The sequence below is a fragment of the Wyeomyia smithii genome, chromosome 3 (genome assembly GCF_029784165.1).
Source record: "Wyeomyia smithii strain HCP4-BCI-WySm-NY-G18 chromosome 3, ASM2978416v1, whole genome shotgun sequence".
NCBI lineage: Eukaryota > Metazoa > Arthropoda > Insecta > Diptera > Culicidae > Wyeomyia > Wyeomyia smithii.
The window spans coordinates 87,470,735-87,484,141 of NC_073696.1; the positions used below are offsets into that span (position 1 = coordinate 87,470,735).

The 13,407-nt window shown below is 39.6% G+C and overlaps 2 protein-coding genes across 3 annotated transcripts in view; one reads left to right on the forward strand and one right to left on the reverse strand.

Moving 5' to 3' along the window:
• The window catches only part of LOC129732403 (uncharacterized), a 596,785-nt gene that overhangs the window by 501,927 nt on the left and 81,451 nt on the right, over positions 1-13,407 (reverse strand). The gene's annotated exons all lie outside the window — the stretch shown is intronic.
• LOC129728382 (uncharacterized protein K02A2.6-like) lies at positions 1,139-4,249 on the forward strand. Its single transcript, XM_055686820.1, has one exon. The coding sequence runs from the start codon at positions 1,139-1,141 to the stop codon at positions 4,247-4,249; it is 3,111 nt and encodes a 1,036-aa protein (XP_055542795.1).

Here is a 13,407-nt window from a genome sequence, read left to right on the forward strand (position 1 = left end):
GTTGCATGCTGCGTGATTACATGATTGGTTTTGAAACTAACATTTCATTAATTCACTATTGAAAAATGTTGGGGCAACTGACCACCCTATGGGTATTCACCACTTGGGCTCGCCGTTGACAGTGAGTCTGTTAAGCGGATGTACGCACTCGTGCCAACTGAGAGTGATAAGTTGTCATTCGGGTATCCGACGAGAGACTGAACGCACATATTTTATTATACGCTATTAAATACGTTTGTACTGTTCTTATTTGTTTTAACTCATCTTTTATCACCTCGCCTTAACAGTACGACAGTGGCGACAAGTATTACGAGTTTTGTTCGCGTTCGCAAGTGTTCACATCCACATAACCTCCAACAGCAGCGTCATCACATTCCTGCACAACCCGGTCAACCGCAAGCGATGCCGATTGATCCTGTCCTCCTGCAGATTTTACAGCAGCTTCAGCAGCAACACGCTGTTACTAAACAGTTGCTACAGCGCCAGCACGAATCAGCGCAACAGCAACAAGGTTTTCTCCAACAACAGGAGGCAATGTTTCTCGATGCAATGGGGTCCATTCAAGTGAGCGTCCCTCCAAATCCGGAGGCAATTCTGGACTCATTGGCAGGGAACATAAAAGAGTTCCTATACGATCCTGATACTCGCAGCACGTTTGCTGCCTGGTTCGCTAGGTATGAGGACCTATTCGCTAAAGATGCCGAACGTATCGATGTGGTGCAAAAGTGAGGTTACTTCTCCGGCGATTGGGAACAAATGAGCATTACCGATACGTGAGCTATATTCTGCCGAACACACCGAAAGATTTTTCATTCAGTGATACAGTGGGGAAGTTGAAATCTCTGTTTGGGACAAAAGAGTCGACCGTGAAAAAACGCTATTGTGCACTCACTTCAGCAAAAGTTCCAGCTGAAGATTTCGTGTCATATGCATGCCGAGTTAACAAGATGTGTGTTGAATTAAAAAGCTTTCAGAAGAACAATTCAAATGCCTAATATTTGTGTGTGGAATAAAGTCCGAGTGTGACGCCGAAGTGAAAACAAGACTGCTAACAAAAATTGGAGACTGTGCCGACGTCACCCCTGAAGCTTTGATGGAAGAGTGTCAGCGTTTGATTAACTTAAAAAACGATACTGCAATGATAGAATCCAGTGCTAGTGGACCAAAAGTGCAAGCAGTGAAAAGCAGTCTTAGTTATCGGGAGCAATATAAAAAGCCGAATGAACAAAGGTGTCCCCAGCCGTCTCAAGGGAACCACAAGAACAGGCCAGCTACTCCATGCTGGAAGTGTGGTGCCATGCAAAATTCAAAGTTCTGCGGATTTCGGAACCACAAATGTGCAGATTGTCATCAGGTGAGTCATAAGGAAGGGTATTGCTCAAGCGCCCGACGTCCCCTCAAATCGGTCAAACAACGGAATGGAAATTTGTCTATTCAAACCGTTACGCTAGCTGTTAGTAGTATACAGTGCAAGCGACGATATGTGTGGGTCAAAATAAATGACGTGCCTGTTCGTCTGCAGCTAGACACAGCATCAGATATTACTATAATTTCTGAACAAGTGTGGAAGCAGATTGGCCACCCGGCAGCAAATCCCACCACACAAACAGCCAAATCTGCATCTGGTGAGAAGCTAGGCCTGTTATACGAATTTATTGGTAAAGTTTCATTAAATGGATGCACCCAAAATGGCCGTTTATTCGTGTCGGGAAATTCACTTAATCTTCTGGGTATCGATTTAATCGATAAATTCAATCTGTGGTCACTGCCTATGGACAAATTTTGTAATAAAATAGAAAGTGCTGCTCAGGATATAAGTGCTTTGAAACGGGTGTACCCTGAGCTTTTCAGCAATAAGCTCGGGCTTTGCACAAAAACAAAAATTGTGCTGTCTTTGAAGGATGCAAGCAAACCTGTTTTCCGACCCAGGAGACCTGTAGCATACGCAATGCAAGCTATAATTGACGAAGAGCTCGACCGTTTGGAACGGTTAAATATTATTTCATCTGTGCAGTACTCAGAGTGGGCTGCACCGATAGTTGTTGTACGAAAGGCAAACGGCACTATCCGTATATGCGGTGATTACTCAACTGGGCTCAATGATCAGCTTCAGTCACATCAGTACCCACTACCGTTGCCGCAGGACATTTTCTCAAAATTATCAGGTTGTACTGTCTTCAGCCAAATTGATTTATCCGATGCATTCTTGCAGATGGAGGTAGATGAGGAATGTCGGAAGTTGTTAACCATCAACACGCACCGGGGACTGTATCAATACAATAGGCTCCCTCCTGGCGTAAAGGCGGCTTCAGGCGCGTTCCAGCAGATGATCGACACTATGCTGGCCGGTCTATCGAATACGTCAGGATATTTAGATGACGTGATTGTTGGTGGTAGAGATGAAAACGAACATTCACGTAACTTGCACGCAGTACTGCACCGAATTCAAGAGTACGGATTCACTATTCGCCTAGAAAAGTGTGCATTCGGACAGCATAAAATCCGATACCTAGGGCATATGCTAGATCGCCAAGGCCTTCGGCCAGACCCAGATAAGATCCAAGCTATTAAAGATATGCCTGCTCCCAAGGACCTCACAGGTGTTCGCTCTTTTCTCGGAGCATTGAACTATTACGGTAAGTTCGTGCCGAATATGAGAACACTGCGCTACCCTTTGGATGAACTTTTAAAATCCAGCACATCTACATTCAAGTGGACACCAGCATGCCAGAGTGCATTTGAAAAATTTAAAGCAATTCTGTCCTCAGAGCTCTTACTGACACACTACGATCCGATGCAGGAGATAGTTGTTTCGGCTGATGCTTCGTCGATCGGTGTTGGAGCAACAATAAGCCATAAGTTCGCAGATGGCCAAATGAAGGTGGTTCAACACGCGTCCCGCGCCCTCACTGCAGCTGAGCAGCGATATTCACAGCCAGACAGAGAAGGACTGGCTATTGTCTTCGCTGTTACAAAATTTCACAAATATATATTTGGTAGAAGATTCCGATTGCAGACAGATCATGCACCGTTATTACGGATATTTGGCTCTAAAAAGGGCATACCGGTTTACACTGCAAACCGGCTCCAGCGGTGGGCTTTAACGTTGCTGTCATATGATTTTTCGATAAAATATATTTCAACTGAGAAATTTGTGAACGCTGACGTGCTATCCAGGCTTATCAACCAGCATATTAAGCCAGACGAAGATTTCGTTGTTGCATGTACCTCGTTGGAAGAAGATTTAAGGTCAGTAATAGTCAGTAGCACTAAAAACTTACCTCTCAGTTTTAGAATGGTAGAAGAAGCCACGAAATGCGATCCGACTCTTAGCAAACTATATCGATTCGTGAGCGATGGTTGGCCTAAGAAGCGAACGGATGTCAAAGATTGGGAGATGCAACGCTATTTTGACCGCCAAGAAGCCCTCTCAATTGTGCAAGGCTGTGTTATGTCTGGAGACCGTTTAGTTATCCCAGCACAGTATAGAAAGCGATGCATTATCCAATTGCATAAAGGTCTTCCAGGTGCACAACGGATGAAAGCCAATGCACGTAGCTTCGTCTTTTGGCCAGGCTTAGACGAACAAATAGTCGACTTTGTAAAGGCTTGTCACCAATGTGCATTAGCAGCGCGTTCGCCACCAAAGGCAGAGCCACAATCATGGCCCAAATCGACAGCTCCATGGCAAAGGATTCACATCGACTATGCCGGTCCTCTGGAAGGAGAATATTACTTAATCGTTGTTGATTCAAACACTAAATGGCCGGAAATTTTCCCAACGAAACTGATAACAACGAAGGTAACACTCAGCTTGCTTCAAGATTTATTCGCCAACAAAGGAATGCCAGAGATTCTTGTGTCGGACAACGGCACGCAGTTCAAAAGTTGGGAATTTGAGGAATTTTGTTGCCAGAGCGGCATCAGGCACATAACGACAGCACCTTTCCACCCACAATCGAATGGCCAGGCCGAACGGTTCGTGGAAACATTCAAACGAGCCATCCGAAAAATCCAGGAAGGGAAAGGTACGATCAAGCAGGCTTTAAATACGTTTCTTCTCACTTACCGAACAACTCCGAATCCAAATGTGCCAGATGGCAAGTCACCAGCAGAAGCTATGTACGGCAGACCGATAAGAACTTCACTCGAATTGCTGCGACCGCCCCGTAGATTAGTACCACAACCAGTGTCAGATTCGCCTGCCTTGCGACCCATTAACAAGGAAGATAAGGTTTTCGGAAGATAAGGTTTCGGTGCCCGGAGTCATAATGGAAAAACTTAGCAGAGTAATGTATAACATCTGGGTCAACAATAGTAAAATGATTCGCTCGCACATTAATCAGCTTAAAAGTAGGTCTTCGTTTGCAGCTCAACAGCCGTCAACTAAGTCGCAAAAAATTCCGCTCGAGATTTTGCTTAATGAGTGGAACCTTGCTACTACTGCGTCGATGTCAGAACCTGCCTCCTCTGCGCCGGTGAACGATGAGCCAGTGCTCGTCCCAGAGCCAGCCGATAATGGTGCTTCACCCTCATCATTGTCCACATCATCGGATTTCCAGTCAGCAGCTGAGACTTCACCTGTAGTTCCTCTTCCCAGGCGTTCTCCTCGACTTCGAAGACCGCCGCAGTGGTACCAGGGACACCACAGGTATTGAGGAGGGAAATGTTGGGGCAACTGACCACCCTATGGCGATTCACCACTTGGGCTCGCCGTTGACAGTGAGTCTGTTAAGCGGATGTACGCACTCGTGCCAACTGAGAGTGATAAGTTGTCTTTCGGGTATCCGACGAGAGACTGAACGCACATATTTCATTATACGCTATTAAATTCGTTTGTACTGTTCTTATTTGTTTTAACTCATCTTTTATCACCTCGCCTTAACAGTACGACAAAAAACATGTGTCAACTATTATAATACAAATTTGAAGAAACCTTCATCTTTCGATCCAAATGTTGACGTTTGGAATTCGTTCAGTGGTAGCAACAGAATAAGCATTTTAAGAGAGTTCGTTACACTTTCCATAGTATACCACCCTACTGACATATAATCTAGTACTACGTAAAAAATCAAAACATGTATTCTTTGCAAATACAGTTTGAAGCTTTTATTTACTGGCGAAAAGAAAACCATTTTTTTAGTTGGGAAATATTTTTTCACAGTCCATAGAAAACATATTAGTAGAGATTTTTTCAAATATTTCACCTACTGAATTATATGGGTCATTCCATACGAAGTAACCACGAAAAAGTACAAACTTGGACACGACCATCACAGATTTTGCTCAAAGTTGGGAGAATTATTCATCTACTGTCACTTTGGAAAAATCCCAAATTAGGTGTCGATTTGAATACCCCCCTGTTTATTGCAATGTCACGCATTTTTTGTTCAAAATCTCTTTTTTCTTATTCTCACAATTCATAGATGTAAGATGTCCGAGAAACACTGATAGATGTTTTTTTAAGGAAATTTACCAAGGAATCCAGGAAAAATACAAGATTTGATCAGAAGTGTTGCCAGATAAATTATTTTTGTATGTGAACACTTAATTTACATTTTTCGGAAAATGCAGCTATTTTTTACCTGAATTTGATAATTTCATCGTGTTCCTTGAAAAATTTCACATAAGAAACAACTATCATCCCGAGGTAATATGAGCCAATCTCGAGATACAACATTTTTACGAAAAAACTTCGTAATAATTTTATTTTATAATTTATAGACGTAAGACACTCGAAAAACAGTGATAGGTGAATTTCGAAGAAAATAAACCAAGGAATCCAGAAAAAATATTATTTTTGACCGGAAGTGTTGCCAGAAAGATATTTTTTGTATTTTAAAACTTAATTTGCATTTTTCGGCAAATGCAGACAATTTTATTTCAGCCAATCTCGAGATATAGCATTTTTACGAAAATAGTTTTGAATTTCGTAATTAATTTTTGTAAAAATGTTATATCTTAAGATAGGCTCATTTAACCACAAGGTGGTAAGTGCTTCTTACGTAAAATTTTCTGAGAAACACGATGAAATCATCAAAATTGAGATAAAATTAGCTGCATAGGCCGAAAAATGCAAATTTGATTTTAAAATACGAAAATAATCCATCTGGCAACACTTCTGGGCAAAAACATCCTTTTTTCTGGATTCCTTAGTTTATTTTCCTTAAAATTCACCTATCACTATTTTTCGGGTGTCTTACGTCTATAAATTATAAAATAAAATAATTACGAAATTTACAACTTTTTTCGTAGAATTGTTATATCTCGAGATATATTACCTCGGGATGATAGTTGTTACTTATGTGAAATTTTTCAAGGAGCACGATGAAACTATCAAATTTAAAATGAAAGGGCTGCATTTGCCGAAAAATGTAACTTTAATTTTCAAATACAAAAATAATTTATCTGGCAACACTTCCGGTCAAAACTTATATTTTTTTTCGGGATTCCTTGGTATATTTTCTTCAAAAATCATCTATCATTTTTTTCGGACATCTCACGTCTATGAATTGTAAGAAAAAGAAAAAAGAGATTTTTGACAAAAATTGCGCGACTTTGCAAAAAAGAAAGGGGGTCCTGGAGAGCGGGGGTTATTCCAATCGACACCAAAATTGGGATTTTTACAAAGAGACAGCAAATGAATAATTCCCCCAAAATTTGTGATGGTCGTGTCCAAGTGGCATGTACACTTCGTATGGAATGACCCATATACGGAATATACGCTATTTTGAAGTATAACGTTCTAATCAGAATAGACCATTTTAGGAGGCGATTTAGAACTGGAAAAAATTCGTCAAAAGCATCAGATGCAACATCAAAAGCAGCAAATAGGTACAATGTCAGTTTCTGAAATAGTCTATCAAGTGTTTTTTTCGAATTCAATGATTTGAGACGAGTTCGTTTCAATCTACTCCAAATCTCGCATCAAATTATTGTTCTGAAAATCTTGCTATAAGTATTTTTACCTTCTTCTTTATAATTATTCTTCCGGGTATTTTCTTATTGCTTCTGCATGCATTTGGTTCGTGAATCCACTTTGTTTAGTTAGTCTGCGTAGTTTCCTGAAAACTTCCACTGAATCGCTGTTCTGCTAATTGGCGATGCTAGTTTTCAATTAGCATCATTAGTTATATTCGTAGCTGTCCGAGATAAGCATTCATCTCGTTAGGAAATGCAAAAGCTCGGTTTACTTGGTTGTGGACTGTAGACAATATGATAGAACAACATTTAAAAAAAAAATTCAAATAAGTTAGTGATGAATACATTTGTAGGTTATTTTCCAGAAAAACAATACGAGCGATATTCTGAACAGTGCAATACTGTTTACTTCTCACTGAGCTAAAATTTTGCAATTTGCAAGGCCTTAAAAAACAATAAAATAATAAAACTAATGCATTGACTTAATCCCTTCCTGGATGATTACATGAATCCATTTCGTTTGTTCTGTCCCTGGCTTGTTGGCTCAAAAGCACTCGCAATTCTGCTACGGTTCGTTGAACGCTCCATTTAAAACACGAGCCAAACAAAATGGAATCGTGCAGCCAATGCAAAGCGCACTGGCAGCGCGCCGCTATTAGAGCCTAAAACGATCTTCTCGCATCAGCTATACACGGAATGCCATTCCATTTTCCCATCTTGTAAAAACTTTTGCATGCATTTAAAGTGTAACGTGCTTAAAACTTTTTCACTTGCTCCCGACTGTAAGCTATGTAATTTGGATAATAGAGCAACAACGCGGAGCATCCTATTGAAGTTGTTACTGTGAGGGGGATCCCCATTTAACGTTCGGTTACAGTCCAGGCTTCAACAGAATGAAGGGTGTCTGTTAAAATATTATTAGCGAATAATTTTTTTGTTCGGATCAGCACTAGTTTATTTTTAGCAATTACTCCTGCACTGTTAGGCCTAAGAATTTCTTTTAGAAGTATTTTAGTGAGACCTTCTAATGGTTAACAATTAATCGAACAACCCTTGGTAACACAAGGGTAATAACAGTTGTGCTACGATTTATGCTCTACCCAGCGAACATTGAATACTCCGGATGGTAGCAAGCCTGCATCCAATTAAACACCATTACAGAACCCATCAAGGGTCGCAATTAACAGCCATTCGGCGATGTAGAAAGCCTCGCTGTAGGAGTGAACAGCAGATTTACCTACCACTATCAGAAACACGCAACAGTTGTTGGGGAAATAGTAATACGATTCGGGTGTTTATAGCGTTTCTCTTATGCAGGGAATCGTACCAGGGATAACTTACTAATAACTAAAAACATTTGTGAAATCTGTTATCGGTATTAAAGTGCCGAGATTATTTCATTACAATGAAACAACATCTGTGCACACCGAATCAAAAATCCTGCCAAAACTACCTGCGTATTCGACTGGCCACCACAGAGGAGAAATAAATACTTATTACGACAGATCAAATGCGCAGCAATAAGTGCAGACCCACACTGTTCACAAGGCTACGCACATCACAATCCGACATTAAGCCTTGGTTCATGCCTATCTTTCGGGAGCCTACAAAATATCCATTTCACTCTGCCCACTGAAATGTTATTAATAGCGTGGATGGGAATTTATTTCATTACTTCCAATAAAAATATCTTTTCGTTCCCCAAAACCACCCCCAGCGCCAGCAGCAGCAGCAGTAGGAGAGCGTTTCTCACTGCCGGCGCAAAGTAACTTCCGCTTAGCTGCTTTCGACCCATTGGCAGGACATTCGTCTCCTGATTCGGGATACGACCGTCAGCTGCTGCCTGCTAGTACTGTGAAGACGAAGAATGGTTGAAAATGAAATAAAAATCATAATAAATACCATTCCGATTTGTAAGGCTGATGGAGGCTGATGTCGGCGAAAAGAGATCACATGGAAGGCAATTTAAATGGCAGAGTATAAAGCCTTTATGGGGATGTAAATTCGCTGTTAGCTGGGGAGCTTTCGGATTCGGTTTGCCCGTTTCGTGTAAAAAAGGCGCACTAAGAGATTTCACACAAAGCCGTGTATGGAGTTGGGGTTACACCCCTCTCAGCTGTCTCAGTGATATTCTGTGAGTTTGGTGATATCTGTAATTTAAACAATATTGTATATTTGAAATAAAAAAAAAAAAACGACCGCGAAAACAAAAATTTTTCTTCAACTTTTCTTCGATTTTTTCTACTTTATAATCATAATATTTCGTTTTGATTTCCATAGAAATATTACTATTGTAGTAATTATTTATACAGAGAATTAGAATTTAAACTGAGATATTAACGTGTTAAAAAAATCAAATTCCTATAAAATGTATGTAAATACAAAGTATTACTGCAACCTGAGACTGAGTGTCACCAAAGGCTGGATGAATTGTTATGAAATTTCTCGCTTATATCCTGTCTTTGAGTCGCATTCTCGAACTGAAGACTGCAGTACCAGGTGCGGGTATGAAAACTGAAAATGCAACACATTCCACATAAATATATTCATGATTACGCTTTATTTTTGCTCAATGCAAGATTTTGTTATGTGGGTAGTGTAGTTTACTAGAATGGTTTTTAATAAGGAATAAAAAGCCAAATCGATGTCATGTTCTTTATTATATATGGTTCCATCGACGAGTTTTCACGCATTCAATATTATTCTGAAACAAAGAAACTTTTTTCTGCATTCAATATTGATTGCATGCAATATGAATAATAGCTTTCAAGATTGGCATTACTCAAGAATTTCAAGTTGATATGCCAGCTCAATAACAACAACAGTCATCAGTCTGCTTACTCCCAACAGTGTACAAAGTACATACTTCTGTTGGATGCTGCTCAAAATCATTCTGCTGACTACGACGTACCGGGAATAGCATTCCCAGAGAGACACAACACACCTAACCCTAACCCGGTGAACGATAAACTTGCACATTTTCCAACTACGCGGTTTGAGGCGTACTCATCTTAGCATTCGCGTCTTCAACACAGCTCCGACATTTTCCATCTAGAACGTTCCATGAAGATGACACACACAATACCTGACCTATTTGCTGGATGGATTGGTAAGCGTAAGCTACGATCGATAGTCGTATATTCTTACACCCCTAAACTGGTTACGAGTTTAAATCGCTGCTGAAATTTCAGCAATTTGTCAATACTTCAACCACACATTTTAATCTAAATTAAAGATTTTCAGATTGCTTCTTTCGATACTTGGCAACCTAAATTATCCGCACGAAAGGTATTCATGACCAACAAGTGCTCAGGGATAATTGCTATTATTGATTGTCTTCAAACAATCGGAAGGTGAAAAAATTTTACGGTATAAATTAGTAATTATGAATTTTGCAAAAGACTACTTTATTCAATATAGTTTGCGAAAAATGATGCAATTTCAAAAAAAAAACAACTCTGGACCAATTTGAATAAAATATGTATTGTTGTATGTGCCGCAGCAGCCTAATTCAAGTTCTGGTAATTCACTTTCAAGGGTTTTAACAGTTTTACCAATGTTCAGCACAGTGCAATAATGTTTCTATCGATAGGAACAATTATAATAACATTGAAACGCTTTATGATCGATAGAATCTTTATTTAAAATCGATTGTCAAAATACAAATTCGTACCGTTGTTATTTTAGGATTTTATTTAAAAAACTATATCAAATCTAAATCTAAACATATAAAAATGCAGCTCTGTCTGTCTGTCTGTACCACATAGGCTTGGAAACTACTGCACCGATCGGCGTGATATTTTGTATATAAGGGTTTTAGGGGCCTAGAAAGGTGACTAAGATAGTTCGAGACTCCTCCCTCTTCTATAAGAGAGGGGTCTCATAGAAATGAAAGACAAATTTCGCACAGCTCGATAACCAACTAAGCAAATACAACCAAATTTGGCATGTGGATATTTTTAGAAGTACAAATATGTCCAAAATGGTTCGACATCCCTCCCTCCGCTGAAAGGTTGGGGTTCCATAAAAATGAAACACAAATTTCTGCACATCTCGAGAACTAACCTAGTATATGAAACCAAATTTGGCAGGTGACTGTTTTCAGGGGTAATAAATATGTTTATAATAGTATGACACTCCTCCTGCTTCTGGGAGGGGAGGATTTGATTTGTTGAGGTTTTTGAGGGTAAGAAAAAAGAAAAGAAATTTTTATGGTGATTCGACACCCCGCTCTTTCCTTGAAGAGAGGGCTCATACAAATGAAACTTACATTTATTCACAGCTGAAGAACTAATCAAGTAAATGGAAACAACTAATTTCTAGGTGGTTTGACATTCCACCGTACTCTGGAAGGGGAGGGAGATTTCCCATATAAATTGAACAGATACTTCAACCAGGAAACCAACCTAAAATGGTCTGGTCGACGGGCAGGGACCAAAACTCGACTTCAGATCTTAAATTTAAGACGGAAAATTCCGGTTTCTAATATGGGTGTTTTCCGGATGGTGCTACATTCCGTACCGGAATTCGACCTTCTGTTTTACTATACACAGACTTCGCAGCCGACTGTTAAGTGTACAGGACAATTGCGGGGCTAGCGCTACGGTCCTACTGACACTAACAGTCTCTCCCGAGCCGAGACTCGAACATACGACGACTGGCATGTTAGGCCAGCATCGTTCCTCGAGACCAGCTGGGAGATTTTACCAGAATGATACACCGGAGCCACAAATCGACCACAGACACCATTTTGAATTTTATGATAGCGACTTCCGGTTTCTGGAAAACAGCCGAAAATTACCAAATACCACCCAATATGGGTGTTTCTTTAACCAGAACGACGCTCAGAGGCCAGAGATTGTCTCCAAATGCCATTTTTAAATCCAAGATGGCGACTTCCGGTTTCTGAAAAACAGCGGGAAGTGACCAAGCACTACCCAATACGGACACAAATCGACCTCAGACAACATTTTGAATTGTGGGTTTCCAACTTCCGGTTTCTGGAAAACAGCAAAAATAGCCGGTTTCCTTCCAAAATGAGTATCTCATAGACAGCCGTTTTGAATTCAAGGATGGCGACTTCCGGTTTCTGAAAAACAGCCGAACGCGATCGAGAATAGAAGCTAATCATTGACCCTGGACACCATTTTGAATTCAAAGATGACCACTTTCAGTTTCTGGTAAACAACCAAATTAACTGATGTACAGAAGCCAAAAGTAGAAAAGACCAAATATCAAAATTATAAGAGTTTGTTCACATATAAGCATCTTCTTACCTATCTTTTAAAAAAATAGATGTTAAATCGGACAAAAACAGAGCTCAAAACGGTGATTCTACGAAACCGGTTGTGGCATGGTTTTAGTACATTTCACAAAGCAAAATAATATCGGGTATGTCTGAGTATTAATGGTAATGCGCTAATATCCATAAGTGGTAGTCATATTATATCTTATATTGAGTAAAAAAGTCTTAGAAATCGATTAGTAGGAGTATGATCAACGTGAAATGTCAGCAACATGTCGATTTTGCCCCAATTCACCTACAATACTAAAATAGGTTTATCTTGACGTTAAATTAACTAATTAAAAATCTGTCTAATGTAATATCAAGAGTGTAAGCGACACTCAAAGATACAATAGCAATTTGGCATCACATGATCCTCGCCTTTTTGCGGGGAGGAGGTCGCATTTGACTTTATCGAAGACGCGATGATTCCGTCTCATAGCTGAAGCGAGAATTTTATGTTTTGACCGGTCCTGGCCAAAAATGCAACCCGCTTCCCGCAAGAGGGGGAGCATCATGTGATGCTAAATTGCTATTGTATCTTTGAGTATCGCTTACACTCTTGATATTACACTAAACAGATTTCAAATAAGTTAATCTAACGTCGAGAGAACCTATGTTAGTATTGTAGGGGAATTGGACAAAGTTGATATGTTGCTGACATTTTACGTCGATCAGACACCTACCAATCGACTCCTGAGACTTTTTACTCTATATAAGACATAATTTGAGTACCAGTTTTAAATATTAGTGCATTACCATTGATGCTCATACATACTCGATATTATTTCGCTTTGTGAAATATACTAAAACCATGCCAAAACCGGTTTCGTAGAATCACCGTTTCGAGCCAGTTTTTGTTTGATTTAGGATCGTTTTTTTTTTTGGTTAAAAAGATGCTTATATGTGGACAAAATCTTAGAATTTTGATATTTGGTCTTGTTAATGGTGTCGAAAAAAAAATCAAAAATTTCCGATTTCTCAAAAATTCAAAATGGCGCCATTTGTGGCCTCTTAAGTTGAAATATGTTCAATCTTGGAGAAATTTGGTTTTGCATCAAAATACACAAAAAATATATATAGAAACCACGGCAGAAAAAAGTCATTTTTTGTTGCACTGTGTTATATAACTAAACACAAAAATGAGCGGGACGAAGTTTGCCGGGTCAGCTAGTAAACAATAAAGGATGTCTAACTTGTAA

Coding starts and splice junctions, on each gene's coding strand:
- LOC129728382 (XM_055686820.1), top strand. CDS start 1,139: ATGATAGAATCCAGTGCTAGTGGACCAAAAGTGCAAGCAGTGAAAAGC.